A 17,178-nucleotide genomic window follows, 5' to 3' on the forward strand; every position below is an offset into this window, starting at 1 on the left:
TCAGAACGCCGAGCCCTGATTGGCTGATCGCGACCCCCTATCTGAGCGTCGTCTGCTCCTTTGCAACGTCGTCTGCTCACAACGTCGTCTACATCTGTCTTACCTTTCCTGCGACTTTCGAAAGTCGAGCAAGCTCGACTTCGCCTTTCAGAGAGGGCAGGCGAAATAACCCGAGCGGTACGTTGTTTTTGTCTAACAACTAGCAGACGCGCATCAAGGAGGGAAGTCAAGGGACTCACTGGCAAGGTGTCCCGAGGCGCCAAGGTTTGCTTGCTAAGAACCGAGAGTGAGGGTGGTTAGTGTCCACAAGTTCCCTCCCAAATACTTTTCCTTCCTTTCGTGTGCGGCGAGACTCCTCACTCTTTAACGGCGTCGGCGGGTTGGCGCAGTTAACATCGTCTGCTTTACGTCTGCTAGTCAAAGCTATGGCTGCTTTACCTTTCCTGCGTCTGTCGGAGATTCACCGCTTTTTTACCGGCGAGAGTCACCGTTGCCTCGGAAAACAAGGAGATGACAAGAGGAAGAGATTGACCTCTTAATTTAAAATTGAGGTCAGCCATCAAAGTATAAGACGGGAAGGGTTCACAAGGGTCGCGCGGGCATATTCCATTCAGCACGCCAGCCGGTCGTGGGCAGACGGTCGCCGAGTCGGAGTGCCTGCTAAGCCTATCTGCCGTGCTCGCTTGGTCGTCGGTGGAATCGTGGCCGTTGGAGCTTTTCCTGAGTGTTTGTGGATCCAGCGTTCTTGTTCGTCGTGGTCAGTTTCAAGTACTTTTTACTTTTTTCTTGCTGCTTGAAGTCGGGACGCGTGAGAAGCGCATATAGAAAAATAAACGTCCGTTGGTCGTCGCGACCGCGATGCTGTCGGCCATGCTGATTTGATCGTCAGAAGTGCGTAAGACAGCTTCGGAGCTGTCGTAGGATTTTGTCGTAACCTGCACAAAACTTACGAACATTTTGTTTCGTGAACACGAATTTGTTCTCAAGTTTTGTCTTACGCATATTTTTGGCGTAAGATTGTTTTGTGAACCTGGCCTCTCGCCTCTGCACTTTCGAAAGTCGCAGGAAAGGTAAGACAGATGCAGACGACGTTGCAAAGGAGCAGACGACGCTCAGATAGGGGGTCGCGATCAGCCAATCAGGGCTCGGCGTTCTGATGTCACCGCTACTTCCTGCGCAAGAAGCAGACGAACTTGCCCTCCGCATTACTATAACTAGACTGTGTTACAAGTTACTCCAAAAATGTAACCAAGTTGAGGTTAAAGTTACTGAAACTTCACTTAAACTCGAGAGGCGTTCTGTTAGTAATATTTTAACTAATTACAGTAACTTTTAATATAGTTGAACCTAATTGTATTGAACGTAGGTATATCGAACAATCAAACCTAATTATATCAGATGCAGGTATATCAAATTATTGCCTATATCAAACCCTCGTAGAATTCTGATAAAAGTTTTGCGCATTTTATTATTATTACATCGAATGTGATTGGGTTCATAACGGACGTATCAAAGTCTCCAGTGCCGCATTGTGCGAAGGCTTCCCCACAATACACTGGCGCACGGTAGTGACGCAGCAGGCACTTGCGACTCCAAAACGCTCGACCAGCACCGCGCGTGTAGCCGTTGGTGCCGGAAGCACCACACAGGGCACTGGGGCGTCACCGACCCCCAGTACGTGCCGTCCGCTTTCTGCACTCGGTCGGCTATGCCGCTCCACTGCGTTTGTGTCGTTTCGCTCGCCTCTTCTTGAACAAGATGGCTGCCAGCGTGAAGGAACGGATGTCGGCCAGCTCCGCCATGGTTCCCACGACGTCGTCGAAGACGACGAAGCCGCGGGAGTGATGGCGGAGCCGATTGACGTGGAGATCCCCACCGAGGTCGTTCAGGAGCAACCTGTTGCAAGCGGCGAGCCCACTCCCGCAGACGCCGAGGACACTGTGCTGCATCCGAGCTCGAGTGTAGCCGCTGCTGCCAAGGCTATGACGCTACGCACTTGCACTTGTCGACTGTTTAGATACCGTAAAACAGGCCGGTACCAGGTATGCAACGAGCTCAAAGAAACGGGCTCTACTAACGCGGTTGTTTTTGCTCCAATAAATTATCGTCAACTCTTCGACAAAGCGTTCCGATCAATGGTAAAGTGCAGGCCAGTGAGAGCCGCGAGTGGGTCTGCTGCATTGCTCTTACGCACATTTTTTTTGCTTCATTTTGTATATAGAATTTTCTCTACATCGAAATATTTCACGATCCTCGCTTCTTCCACCTAAGCGGACTAAACTGTAACCTTAGTTATACTTGTTTCTCCTGACAATAAACCACAGTGGACGCTACAAGTCACTCCAGCCAATCTGATGCCGTGCAGGTGTCGCCCGAGAGTTTGACAGTTTTCGATTGGCCAGGTTGGCTCATAGCAACTGCTGCAGCTCATTGGAATGGAAGACAAAGTATAGTGGCTTTTTAGCTGCATCTTGCGTCTAATGTAACATTCTCAAGGCCTCGCTTTACAAACTGTTGCACATGTGGAGACACATAAAATAAACTAAGCCAAAAAATTGTGCCCAGGTGGCACAATTTGCAACCCATTGCGCAGTAAGGCCAACACGCCAAGAATCCAAACTTACTTGGACTTCAGTACGTTCTGCAATCCATCGGGCAATACTGTCCGCTCCAAAACCAATCCTGAAAAAAAAAAAAAAAAAGTGAATATTTGTTATAAGCAGAAAAAGGCATAATAGTTGCAAGTACTAAAGATTTCCCCGATTAACTTTCATCGAGAGAACCAAACAGTAAGTTTTTTCACTAATGCTCTCTCTCTCTCTTGGCAATATGTCATGGCATTCAGTCGAAATAAAACACAAACTTGCCATTTATTCACAGAGGAAAAATGAAGTGCAGCAGTTATGTGTGAATAGAGAATTTTGAGTTTGAAGTGAATGCAAAGCGTATAGTGGTGTTGGACAAATACTGAATAGTTTCTCAGCCTTTCACTATCGTGCACCATGCCTGAACGAAAGCTACCTCAACTCGTGAAAGCTGTTCCCAACCTTTCAGTTGTCAACTTCTAAGCTCGCCGATTTTAATATAGCAACTATATGAACTGTGGCAGATAAACAACATATTTGTTTCACAGTTATCCTAATTGAGAGAATTTATAAATCTGCTTGCTACGTGTAACTATTCTTTCCATCTCAAATTCGACCAAAAAAAACAAAAAAACGCCCAGCCAATGCATTATGGTTTTTAATTCTCAAACAGTGATTTCTGGCGCAGCGTGGTGCAATTTTGTTCATTTTGAGCTTTTGGAGCAGCTAGGAGCAGAAAATTGTGAATGTAGCAAAATAGCACAATTGGCGCAGCTGTCCCCCCGGCGCCATTCGCTTTCAAGGGCCGCTCGTTTCAGTGCAGAGCCGCCATTTGCTTCCAAGGGTCGCATGAGCACCACTAGGCTCGCATCTCACGCATTGGCGCATTTGATGTTACCGTATTTGCACGAATATGTATAACGAGAGGTTTTTTTGTTTTTTTTTCGAAATTACGTGCTCCAAAACGCACCTCACGTTATATTCGGAATCGAGTTCAGTCACGAGGCGCGCGAGTCTGGAGAAAGCCAGGGGAGAAAGCCATCCCTCCGGCTCAATGCAAAAGGCCAAGCCGGGCCAAGTCAAGTCAACACAAGCCAAACCAAGACCACCGACTGCTGTTACGTTTACGCAATCAGGCAACACGAGGCATTTGTTTATGCAAAGGGACCAGAACAAGAAGTGTGATCGTGTATTGGATTCAGCAGTCTTTTTTTCTGCCTGCACATTGTTTAGTTTCTGCTCCAGAGTGGTCTGGTGTTTGTGATTCTGCTTCCTGCCTTGTTGGGATTGTCGGCTGTTGAGGAGCTTGCACGGAAGAAAAAGGAACTAGCAGACAAGCAGGTGCCGTGCTGCTGCTTCTCTGCGTAGTCGCCAAGTGGATTGTAAACAGAAGGACCTGAGCAGTGAGGATGAGTGCAGGTAAAACATAAACTGATATTTCTTTTATTTTTATTCACTTTTCACTTCTGCTATGCCCCCGAGTGCGAGAAATTGATGCGGCCTTGGTTCGCGTTATAATAGCAATAATATTTTCTTTTTGAGGGCATCAAAACCTGCCCTCGCATTATATTCGTGATTGCGTTAAATTCGTGCAAATACGGTACTCGTAAAACAAACACATTAAGGGGCTTTAATCGTAGTAAGTGGTCGCAACATAAACGCAAGTGTGCAGACCACCCTTAAAGGTGCCATGAAAAGAGTTTTCTGCTTTTGCTAAATATTACTTAGAATCACTGCCTAAGGTTAATCACCAAAGAAACTTGCCTTAGTTTTTCCTTCTAAGCAATGGCAGTCGGCAAAGAAATTCGAGAAATATGAGCGTCATTCACCCCCTTGACTTGGAGGCAGAACAAGTGGCCAAGTGGCCTGGCGCATACCCTATGCCGCCAACGTTAATCATAGCCATGCGGCTGGGGTTGGCGAAGCAGAAAACCCGTGCCGAGCTCTAGGCACGGTTAGAGTTCGGCCAATCTCGTCACCGCAATGGTTGGACACGAGCCACTACTCGAGTGACCACCCAGGCATTTATTGTTACGATCCAAAGTTGAGTGCTCACGCAGTTTTCGTGTCCAATCCACGAGCTGTGCTCGACTGTCGTCAAGCGAGTGGTTTCGATCCCACAATTACATCACTGAGCTTTGCGAAGGTAAGACCAAGTCCCCTGCTATCCTCGCAATTTTACTGCGACAAAGAAGCTTCTGAATCTGTGGTGGTCTGTAAGAATATACTTGGGCCAGACTAGGACCAGTATGTTTCTGCAAAGTCCCAAACATTCCAAACCCTATATTGTTTCATGACTCTTTAAAGAGGCACTGAGGTCTGGGAAAAAATGTGTCCTCATATGTCAACAGAAAACTCCCCATTAGTCGTGGTAAGTATGAATAAATAAAAACAAAAAATAAAAACCAGCATGAGTCAGCCTTCCTTGGCATTGTTAGATAGTGAGGTCCTGATCCCTTGTTATCATCTCTAGGCATCGTCCTCGTTGTCGTCCTAGAAGTCGTCCTTGAGGTCGTCCTAGAAGTCGACCTACGGTCGTCCTAGATGCCGTCCTCGAGGTTGTCCTAGAAGTCGTCCTCGAGGTCACCTAGGAAGCCGTCCTTGAGATCGTCCTAGGCATCGTCCTTGAGTTTGTACTAGAAGTCGTCCTAGTAGTCCTTGAGGACATCCTAGAAGTCGCCCTTGAGGTTGTCCTAAACGTCGTCTTCTAGGCTTCGTCCTCGAGGTCGTCCTAGACATCATCCTCTAGGCATCGTCCTAGACATCGTGAAGATAACAGCTTCGCTGCTCCTCCATCTTCATGTGAAGTGGAAGGGCTCTACAATTGTTTATGGTGATAACTCAATCTACGCGCTCTAAGCATCCTAAAAAGCCCAAAATTACACACGTGGGCGGTCGATTTTTCAATTAAAAATACAATCAAATACCGTGACGGGCCCCTCTTTCTGTGCCTCGGAGCAGACACCAGGTGGCGCCGTCGGACAGCATTTTCAAACAATAACTGCTGTATTACGTTCCTTACATCCAGAGATCTGACGTTTTAGTCAAAATATAATGCACAACGAGCCTAAAAAGAGCAATAATAACGCTTGGGATCTCCATGATATTACCTATTTGCATTGGTCAAATTTTGTGGCGGTGGTGGGTAATTGAGGATTCCCCTTCCTGAGAAAACGGTGCCCATGTTTTTCTATTGCTGTGGGTTTACTATGACGTCTTGCTATCTTGAACTGGCCTTTTTTGAAAGGGGAACTCAAGTGGTTTTTGGGGAAGCTACTTTTTGGTGCGATGGCAATAAAGAAGCGTCAGTGAATGAGTATCTTCAGTTTCAGAAGCTTCAGCTTCTGTTCCTGCGCCGACCAATGAAATTATCGTATGTCTGAAAATTCTGGCGGCCTTTGTAAAGTTTCGCTAAAGAAACAATTTTCAGTTCATTTAGATATGTTATGCATGATAATTTCACAAGACGTAAAATAGTTCTAGTTTCGAATACGCGATACTGCAATTATTGTTTCACAAACAACGGACTATGTTTCCTCCTTGCCTTCCTCCGCGGGGGGGAATTTCCCGTTCCCTCGGGATGCACGGAAGCGCACGTATCATGCATTCTTTCCCTCCGGGTTTTCGGAAGTGCGTTCATGTCTCCAGGCCCGTTCATGATCGTCGACGTGGACGGCGTGGTGAAAGCTCACCGTTCCACTTAAAAGCACTATCCTTGACTGTGAGTTTTCGTCGTGTGTCGTTATGATAACCCAGCACGTACTAGAAGGGAAGGTCCACCTACTCATGCGGCGATGTCGTGGCGGCACTCTCAAGACAGCAGAAACGTCCGTGCCGTCGTGTTTGTTTACTTCGACTACAGAGGTGCTTTCTAAGCATTTGTGTCCTCAAACATCGCCCGGATTTCTTATTTGGCGCATTTTATCCGTGTGCTCAAGTTCAAGGTATTACTGGCGCATACCGTATAAAGGATACGAAGTTTCACGCGTTTTCATCACCGGAGAAAGGTGATTAGTGTTAGCAATCCTGAACGCTCGCAACGTCTATCTGATCACGAAATCATATTTCTACGTTGCTATATCGCTGCTAAGATTACATAGTCTTTTATAAGCGTAGAAAAGGCGTGTGCCGATATTTGTACTGTTGGCAAAGTCGTGTATTAGAGTCATGATCGTCCAAGACGGCGTACTGCATCTTTTTCTTTTCTTTTTTTTCATCCACTGTACCCTGCAAGCTAATTATGGAAAAAACAATAATAAAGCTTCAGGCTATAGAAAACTGTCTGTCTATATTCTGTTATGGTATTGAGTGGCAGTGCGTCCCCTTTTTAGAGGCACCGCTGAAACAGCTGACAGCGGCGGCGTAGAAACGGTCGTTGTGCTGACGACCCGCTGCGCTTGTTGCAGTGGTTGCAACTTGCAAGTGTGTGTACGCGCGGCACAGAGCGGTCGTTCCGGTCGCTCCGGTTACAACGGACGCAGTCGTAGAACGCGCTCGTTGCACACGTCTGAACCAGCCTTCCTCCCGAGGCAAAAGTCAATGTGGCGACATCGTTTGACATCGCTGCGATGCCAAACGTTTGTTTGGTTATGAATTGCCCCAACCGCAAATCGAACACCCGAAAAGGTCTGCTTTTCGTCGTCCTCGGAACCTGAACACGACTCCGAAGCGCTGCTATCGTCCACATCGCACGTCAGAGTGGCTTCATAGGAAATCATCCCCAGGTCAGCTGTCCGCCGAAGAATTTCAACCTCTAACGGCGTCAGGTCCTCGAGAGTAGAGAACTCCGCCATGATCGAAGCTCGAATGACAAAAAAAGTTTGGCTGGTGCTGCTACCTCGGGATCGCTGCGCGACAGAACGTCGTCCAACGCCATTGGCCCAAGATCGTTTTGATATGCGAGCGGTGACCAATGAGAGTGGTTTCGTTTTCGGATGAATCCGAGCTTTGGCGGCCTTCAATTACATTTTTATTAAAAAAATAATCACCGTATGACTATATTTTTTGGTTTTTAGGGGTACTTAGGGCGTCTAGATTCAGTTGTCATCATCAAAACACAAACTCAAAAACCACTTGCGTGCCCCTTTCATGACTAAAGCCCAACGAACAATATGCTATCAAAAATAAGCTTCTATACAAAGCACTTGAGTACCCTTTTAAAACTGCGTCGCCAACGTTTGTCACCCGTTGGCAGGCACGTCCGCACCCCCGCTCACCTCTGAATGTCCATCTGGTCTCCCTTCTTTAGGGGTCCCTTCTCAGAAAAGTGCAGGAACACGGGAGCAGAGTTTTGTTTCAGCTGAAAAGAAAAAAAAAAAAAGAAGCATGTCACAATGTTTCACTTGGACATCGTGCTAGCACAACCATTCAAATAGTATGGCTAACCAACAACTAAGTCTACGAGCGATGCCTCAGATACTCCCTGGGGGAGGGTATCAGCACAGGGTACGAACCTACCACTCTGCATTCCAGGGGCCACAAGGGAACCTTAACGCCAACGAAGTGGACAATAAACTATCGAGCTATATACAATTGTTGAGAGCAAGTATTTAAAGGCGAAGCTCGTTATGGTCTAGCCTTGTTCGTCCAACGTTTGTGCTCACATCGATCTTGCTGGTGCTCGTGCTCATGAGCTCACGTGCTTGTGTAGGTTGCGCAGTCTACAGGATTCAAACCTGTGCGGGGAGACCCGAATGAATTTCTAGTCCATCGAGTAGGGGGCTCTGAGATGTGGTAGTAACTCAAGAGCTGGGGATGTCATAGATGAAACGTTGCATGTAGCCGCTCAACGTCTATACAGGAGAGGGCGCTGCAATCAAATGCATATATAATCGCGTTAAACTTTGCATGCATTGGCTCAACGTTTATAGTCGAGAGGGCGCTGCGGTCAAATGCTCAAATGCATATACAGTCGAAGCTCGTTATTTCGACTCCCGTTATTTCGATCATCGCGTTAATTCGATCCTTCCGTTTAGCACCGTCAGAAATGTACAGGCTTCAATAGGGAGAAAACCCCGGTATTTCGATCTGATAAATATCCCCAACCCGATAATTCGTCCCGGGAGCCAGCATCTTCGTAACCGGAAATATTTTTTAAGCTAACACTATAAGTTTAAAGGTTAAAACAACACCTCAGAACACAACACGCGTCCCTACCCATATTGGCAAACAGCCGTTGCAGCGAGCCCGTGCCTGATCGCGACACCTCCACAGACGCGCGATGCCCGTCGGCGCCCCCGGCGCCTCGAGCCACGGCGCGCTCCACGAAAGAGCGCCCGCGCAGACAGGCGCCCTTTCGCCGGCGCCTCGCGCCGGAGAAAGGGCCGATTTGACTAGTCAAGATAAGACCCAGTCAAAGCGCACCGGCCCGATCGGAAGGAGACGGGAGCAACGAGAGGGAAATGAGTGGGCGATGAAGTGAGAAAGAACGTCGGGAGGATGGAGAAGGAGACTGGAGAACAATGAGCGAGCGATGAAGAGGGACCGTGCTGTCACGCGGTTTCTGGTTTCTGTTCTTTGGAGTGCGCGGCGTTTAACGCTCATACCGGAAAATGTCAAAAGAAAAGCGAGGAAAGTACTCTTCGAATGATTTAAAAACAAAAGTTCACATACTCAACGAAGCTAGGGAGGGAAAATTGTCCAGAAAAGAAATTGCCGAAAAGTATGACCTCAAGAAAAGCACACTTGCTACCTACATTAGGAATGAAGCAGCAATCGTGAAAGCTTTTGAAGAAGAGCAATTTGTGAATTCAAGAAAACACCTTCGCAGTGCAGCCCATCCAGAACTCGAAGAAGCCGTTTACAAATGGGTGACAGAACGAAGAACGCACAACCTTCCGATGACTGGAGACATGATTCGCGCAAAGGCTCAACAGTTCAGCGAATGTTTGGGCATCGAGGGATTCCGTGCTTCCGAGGGATGGCTCGCAAGATTCAGGGAGAGGCACTCTCTTATTTTTAAGCACGTGTGCGGTGAAAGAGCCGATGTGGATGAAGATTTGTGTGAAAACTGGAAGACGTCGGAGCTCGCACGTATTGTTGCAGAGTATGCGCCCGAGGACATATTCAATTGCGACGAAACGGTGTTGTTTTTCAAAGCTCTCCCCGACAAAACGATAACGTTCAAAGGGGATCCTTGCACTGGGGGAAGACGCAGTAAAGAGCGAGTGACCGTGCTCGTGGCAGCCAACATGACAGGCATGGAACGTCTGCCTCTTTTGGTGATCTGGAAATCCAAGACACCACAATGCTTTCGGAACATCCCGCGGCTTCCAACGGACTACAGTTTCAACAAAAAGCGTGGATGACACGTGAGATCTTTCAAGATTGGCTTCAAAAATTGAACCGCCAGTTCGCGTCCAAGGGCCAAGGTCATGTTTAGCGGACAACTGCAGTGGGCACACAAAAATGCCGGAGCTGTCTATGATCCGCCTGATTTTCCTTCCACCCGCAACCACCTCACTCTTGCAACCAATGGATGAAGGAATAATCAAACGCCTGAAAGGCTTGTACCGCAAGCATCTCATGGCAAGAATATTGCTTTGTCTGGACCAGGGTAAGTGCTATGAAATCACTCTGTTGGGGGCGATTCATATGCTTGTTAAAGCTTGGACGGACATGCCAAGCCAGGTCATCGCGAACCGCTTTCGTCACTGTGGTTTCTCGTGTGATGGAAATAAAGCAAGTTCGACGACTGCATCGGCTAGTACGTCTACATCGGCAACTGCATCGGCTACTACGTCTACATCGGCAACTGCATCGGCTACTACATCGGCAACTGCATCGGCTAAAACATCGGCAACCACAATTGAAGATGAAAACTTTGACGAAGAGTGCAGTGTTCTAATGTCCGCTTTACCCGAAAACGTTAGTTTCGATGATTACGTTGCGATAGATGATGGAGTGCTTGTGTGCGGTCAATTGACTGACGACGAAATCACTGCATCGTTTCTGCGTCCCGAGGGTCAGGAGGACGACAGCTGCGAGAGTGCCACCGAAGAGCCGCCGCCACGCCCATCTCCTGCCGAAGCATCCGCTGCGCTCGATGTACTTCCGAACTTCGCAACGTTTGAAGACACCGACAGGACGATGTGGCCGCACATTGAGGATATGCGGAAATTTGTTTTTGTGAAGCGAAGCGTCTGACGGGAATGCGGCAACAGAAAATATCTGCGTTTTTTTCGAAATAAAACTCCGTCGTCACGGTTGGCTTTTCGCCGCTTCTCGTGACGTACGTCGTTACTCGTTTCGATCAATATTCAATAATTTGACTCTTCGATAATTCGATCTATTTTCGATGAACCGCCAGAGTCGAATTAATGAGCTTTGACTGTATAACCACGTTCCATACCACACATTCTCTTTCTGACATGGATAAAAACGAACGAAAGGCTCGGCATGCTGCGGCTCAGCGTCTATGCAGACAAGCACCACCAGAGCTTCGTCCCAATAAACATCATTCAACACGTGGAGATGTAATCATTTTTTGTTTTGTTTTCTTTCACTTATTTGCAGGAAATGGGGTTATAGTGTTGACTATTGGCAGCCTCCGACGAGGCACTTATGCAGGCATCCTAGAATGCTTTTTACCGCCAGTCTTTTGTGCCCATTCTACCGTCGCCACTGTCTTTTTGTTATGCACGACGCTTCCAAAGATTCAGAGACATGTTTGCAACATTGGGGTTACTATGCATTTGACTAGAGTGGTAGACCTAGGAATGGCCAAGATACACCGGCAAATGCCTGCAAGAACCGGCCACGCGTGCGGGCGGGCATGCCCTTGTCAAATTGCGCAGGGGGAAGTACCATATTTTCCGTACTATACCGTAAAATACCGAGCATCCGCCCATTCCATACTAAGCACCCACCCCTAAATTTTTCAAGATCGGAAAAAATAGGTGCAGCACATATATAGGCAAAACCGATGACCTAACAAGTGAGTGCCCATTCCCAAATTTTCAAGATCATCTCTATATTTTGAGTGGGCACTTGCTCGGCTATTTTACAGCAGTCCGCAGACTATGCACATCTAAATGTTGTAATCCTATGCCGCGCAAACTATCTACAGGTGCAAACTACACAAGGACTTGCTTTTCAAGGTTGCTCATTGTGACGTGATGCGAGGGATTTTGTGCATGACAAACTATGTTAATGATGACTTTTGTATGATGCACAAATCTCTCTGCGCTGATAGAGCAGGCATTTCTCGAAGTGTGCGGGGTACGAGAATTTGAGCTCAAGTGCGGAATATGCACAGGGTGCAGAACATCCAAGAATAAACTTCTCTTTTTCAGCCGAACTTTGCCCTTGCGGACTATAGTTTGGAAAATAATGGTTGTCATTGTTTGGGAGGGTGGGGGAGAGGGGGAGTCAGTTGCCCCCATCGCCCTTCCTCCACCGTTGGATCCGCGCAAAGTCCAAGATCCCAATACATTGGCAACAGCTTGATTACTAGATAACAAACACTTCACACTCTACAGTTCTGAAGACTAAAAAAACAATCGCAGCAAACTACTGGGCAATTGTGTCGAACGGGAAACGTTTCGGTACCGCTCCGGAATGTTACCGAGCCTGGCGCCCAAGCTCACGACTCTCCTCATTAGATAACTTTATACGTGGCATACAAACTTGGTAGCACTTCCTGAAATAAAAATACTGATGCTAATCACTAATCTTTTTTTTTTTTTCCTCCCTCATGAAAACTCTAAAAAGATGGACAACTGGGGAACGCCACCTGTACTTGAGACCTGGAGTTCATGTTACTTCGGATCAATTGAAACATTGCATAAAGGATGCAGAGTCTGCTTTAAATAAAATTATAATTTTTTTTCTACTTTTGTTTTTTAAAAGCATTTTTTACTTTTACACATATTATCACCACCACTTTGCTCGTGGTGAGGAAGCTTACTAGGGTGGAAACCAGAGAAATTTCCAGACCGCCAAGTAATTCATTTAAGGACCGGGGCAGCAGCACTGTATTGGCTACGTCGTCGTTAGAGGATTCCCGACCCGCACCAAGCGGCAAATACACCCAAGCTTGACGAGAGTCGCCGCAAAGTGGCAGATGTGGTCTCCCTCGGCGGCGGCGCGAGACGCAAGCTAGGCGAAGCTGCGCGGAATCGCTAGTAGCGATGTTTAGGCAAGGCAAAAAGGACCAGGCCTTAAAGGGGCCCTGCAATCATATTTAAGCGTCTACCTTTTATGCGGTTTCCACGTCTCTTGGGGTTCGGGCAAGCCAGCAGGCACGGAAAGAGTAGCTAAATATCAGTGCGCCATATTTTAACCGGACGACACAGAAACCTCCTCCACCGACGAGGGCGACCCGTGGTACCGAAAGCACGCAAAATGTGACGTCTTTGGTCCTGGGCTTACTACTGGTCAGAGCCACTAAAAACTTCTTTTTGGTCGAAATACAAAACATAAGTGGCGCGAACCGTTTCAATTATTTATAAAAGTAGTTTTTGTTCACTATTATAGATGAAAAAAAGAAAATAAATGCAGTTTATAAAGTACGGAAACAAGAAATGACCCGTCAACATGCCCGCCGCCAAGCGGTGGAAAAGGCGGCGCATACTAGAAAGGAGTAGTGGGATAAGGCGCCGACATGGAAAAATCCCGGATGACGCGGTGGCGCTGCAGTCGTATGGACAGGAGGATCCGACCGGCTCCGAGCGTTCCGAAGGCCTTCGGCGAGAGGCTTTGTCTTGCGGTTTGGCCGTTTCGCGGTTTAGCAGCGCGAAGTGGCTCCCATTCTGAACTGATCTTTATCCCGTGTTTGTTGTCGTTTGTGGCCAATGAAGTGTCATGCCGAATTAGTGTTTAATCGCGCAGCAAACGCAATGAAAGCTACTTTGGTTGCCCGCTGCATACAGCCTATCCAGAACATGCTTTAGTGGCGCCCTCTGGCGCCGTCGACACGGAGTGCGGCAGCCGTGAGCGCTCGATGAGCTCACAATTCCTCCTCTAGTTCACGGCCACTCAAGCCAGGACCTACGACGTCATGAAGGAGGTAATTTTTTGCTTGTTTTTGTAATTCTAAATTGCCTATAACTTTTAAAATAAAGAGAGTTTCGCGAAAAGAAAACTTTCACTAAGTTACTACGTTCAGGGCGCTCAGGTTCGGAGCAAACTAAAAAACCGTAAAAAGTCCTTGCAGGGCCCCTTTAACTTCTAGATGGTGTTGACTGCAGAGGCCCTCCCTGGGGATGCGCTCACCTGAGCAAAGACCTCGGGGCCCTCGTCGTAGTCGACCAGGCCGAAGAAGAGGCGGTTGGTGTAGGCCAAGGACTGGAACGAGCTCGCCACAATCTGGAACTCCTCGTTGGCTTGGCTGGGGGGAAGAAGGGGGACGACAACGGTTAGGGTTTCTGAGGTGCTGCCGTGCAGCGCCAAACTAGGTTCGCTTTTCTATGATTCCCTAAACCAGTAATTCTCAAACGAGGTTTTGCAGACCCGCTGGGGTTTAGGGGTCTGCAAAGCTCTTGCCTCAATCCCCCCCATTTCTCTCCATTCTTCAAAAAAAAAATTTTTTTCTTAACACTGGCTAGGTGGCGCTAGGTACCACCCGTTATGAAGGGTATAGCCATTACTATCTATTCAACCTTTTACTTGAGGCTTCTCACTTCTCGTGTCTGTAGCAGTAAAGGATGCCCTTTCTAAGGTGCAATTACTAATTGTCTCATTTTATTCCCTCCATCCTCCCATTCCCCCACTGGCATAGGGTCCCCAATCACTTTAGCAGGTCCCCAAGGGGTCCCTGACACATCCATGCTTGAGAACCACTGCCCTAAATGACAAGAAGAGATTAGAGGTTATGGGTTAAGAGACAAGACTGGTGTACGCAGCCAATCCTCTTTTAAGGAAATCAAAATCGCCAAGTTTGTCCACAAAGTTATTCGGTTTGTGGCCCTACTGCACCAGACTCAGCTCAACAATAAAAAAAAGAAAGGTAAATAGAGATCACGGGTTGAAAGTTGCAACTGGTGTAAATAGGCACTTCTTTAAGAAAATAAAAAAACAGCCAAACTAATCTCTACGGTCGTTTCCCTGCTAACCCAATTCCGATCAGCACAGGTGCACCAACGTAGATTGAGCAGACATTACACCATCTGCATAGGTGGAACAAGTCATCCTTAAAAAATATTGAAGTCACCCATAAAAGTAACACAGCTACAGATACAATCATACCCTTACAGAAAGCAATGCAGTCACCTCTAAAAGTAACCAAGTAGCAAATGAATAATATTTATTTGTATATACTGCCAGCACTCTGGTCGAACACCAAGGCAGAACAACAAGCACGCTACAAAAAACTATAGAATGGAAAAAAAAACAGTAAGAAAATCATCTGCTCAATATAAAAGTGCTTCAGAAGTGTGTGATCAAAAGCAGTCAGTGTTTCCAGGTTCCCGACAAAGTTACAAAAATATAAATATAGTCTAGCAAAACAAGTTATTTCCAGTTACAGCAATCGTGGCTAATATCAGTTACCCTGCAGCTCTGCCAGACTGTCTCTGGCATCTCCCTAAACTGGGACACCAAGTTTCACAAACGAGCCTTTTTGGTGAAAGGCTCGTTCGCTAATGTAAGCAAAGAACAGGGTTTGTCTGCTACTGTCACTGACGGAAGTAACTTTACGTCGTCTGCTAAAGTCACTGACAGAATGAGAATGGCAGGGCTTTTTTCTGATGCCCACAGATTGAGACCTCCCTGCCATTCTAGCCCTGTCAGCTGGCGACTATGTATAATGACACCGAAAAAAGTGTCCGTCTGCTACAAACCGAAAGGCGGGGTGAAGCAACGTCGAACGCAAATTCAAGTTGTAGTCATCGGCTATTTCACGTTTGAAGTGACCGACAACCCGCGCTTCCTTTCCAAACCTTAAGTTGTTCTTCTACTGTACAGACTAAAATCTTCCGGTGGATAAGGGAGAACTCGGACCAAGTACACAAGAGGCCGTAAACCTCTCTCGTCATCCGTGTGTTAATGAGAAGTTCTCACCAAAACGCTGCCCAACAACGGACTCAAAACTGGGTCAAAACCGTCCCATTGGTCGGCGGTGCTCACCCAGCAGAAAGCTGTGACGACGAGTTTAATCAGGAGTCGAGAAAGCTCTCGCCCAGGAACAAAAATCGGATACCAAGGCCGGTATGCTGATGAACAAAGTGGGTACCTTTTCTGGCATTTACAATAGCCCAAAAAGGAATTTTAAGGTCACGTAACCGTCTCCACAAGGAGAAAGTATCTAGTGTTCCAACCGATTGCGCTCAGCAGACGTAAGCCTTGCCCGCCATTTCCTCTAAATCTCACTTAGCACAAACTTTCCCAAAAAAAAACATTTCATGCCGCTCCTAAAGTACACAAGTGAGACTCGATTCACTTATGTTTCAAGGCCTGTTCACCCCCCATCCATGTGCAAAATCTGACTCGAATAATCAAAGCGAGGACGGACTTAGGGCAGCCATTTCCCTGCAACATTAGGTATGTTTCATATCTTGTCGCCACAAGCCGGTCACATGACCTCAAAATTCCTCTAGATACTCACATTCACGAGCAAACCGGCCCAGGGGTCCGACCTTGGTCAAGGTGAAGGCGAGAGCGTTCTCGACTGCTGATTGGACATGGCGCCACAGCTTGCACGCAATCAACCAATGACACGCTCAGTTTGTAACAGACATTCAACTTTTTTTCTTTTTGGTTTATTAACAGACAATGTATGCAGTTTACTTGTTTTGTTTCTGCCTGCAAATGGCGCTTCGTAGCAGGCGAACAGTGCTCTTTGCTCGCATTAGCAGACTAACAGTATACAAATTTTTTCTTCACTCGCTCTGCAAGAGGCAACTTAGATTGTGCGGTGACCAAAATTAAACCCCAGGTGCATTTGGAAAAGGACAGGCCGACCTCACCTGCAAATGCTGCACTGCCGGTGCGGGGACAGGGCCGTGAACATGATGATGAAGGAGTAGTTCCGCGGCGACGCCCGCACATACTGCTTGAACTTCTCTGCGTTGAGCCGGATAACGGGCCGCTTCTTGCTCAGCTCCGTCAGCTGCTGGACCCGCTCGCCCAGCGTCAGCTGCGTCTACGAGACCAAAACAACATCCAGGCCCCCGGCGAAACTGAGGACACTGAACTTCCGTTACGTTCGCCCGCTTGTTTTAATTTTATTTAGGCATGCGGTGAACCCGACACCTCCTAAACAACGATTAGATACGAGTCTGAACGCTGACTCGACAGTCTTGATCGGGCACCAATTGCCAGCCAATGTAGGGGGCAAGCATACAAAAGTGACACGGTGCAATAACATGCAGCAGTGCGAGTGACTCATGACAAACAGAAGTTCAGAAGCAAGCAACTGCGACACGTTTGTTAAACTCGGTGGCAGACTGTTCCACCCATTAACTGTAAGAGTGAAAAAGCCATATTTTAGGCAATCAGTGAGACACCAAGATGTAGGGTTCGACTGCTTGCGACGCATTTTCGCATTTGTATTGTCCATATTTTTCTAACGACACGCAGCATGCACTATGTCATAAAGAGGCTCGAGAAGGTATTATTTTGTTTCAAGTTCTACTATGAAGTATTTTTGAGACAT

The 17,178-nt window shown here is 47.3% G+C and overlaps 1 protein-coding gene across 1 annotated transcript in view; it reads right to left on the bottom strand.

Annotated features, from left to right (window-relative positions):
- The window catches only part of LOC115325132 (tumor suppressor candidate 3), a 59,124-nt gene that overhangs the window by 39,452 nt on the left and 2,494 nt on the right, over window positions 1-17,178 (bottom strand). The window contains exons 2-5 of the mRNA XM_029985834.4: window positions 16,490-16,665; window positions 13,800-13,914; window positions 7,802-7,884; window positions 2,625-2,682 (exon numbers count right to left, since the gene is read on the bottom strand). Coding sequence (XP_029841694.2) covers window positions 2,625-2,682; window positions 7,802-7,884; window positions 13,800-13,914; window positions 16,490-16,665 — 432 coding nt within the window. The remainder of the gene's footprint in view (window positions 1-2,624; window positions 2,683-7,801; window positions 7,885-13,799; window positions 13,915-16,489; window positions 16,666-17,178) is intronic.

Source organism: Ixodes scapularis, unplaced genomic scaffold (genome assembly GCF_016920785.2).
Source record: "Ixodes scapularis isolate PalLabHiFi unplaced genomic scaffold, ASM1692078v2 PGA_scaffold13__105_contigs__length_92229423, whole genome shotgun sequence".
Taxonomy (NCBI): Eukaryota; Metazoa; Arthropoda; class Arachnida; order Ixodida; family Ixodidae; genus Ixodes; species Ixodes scapularis.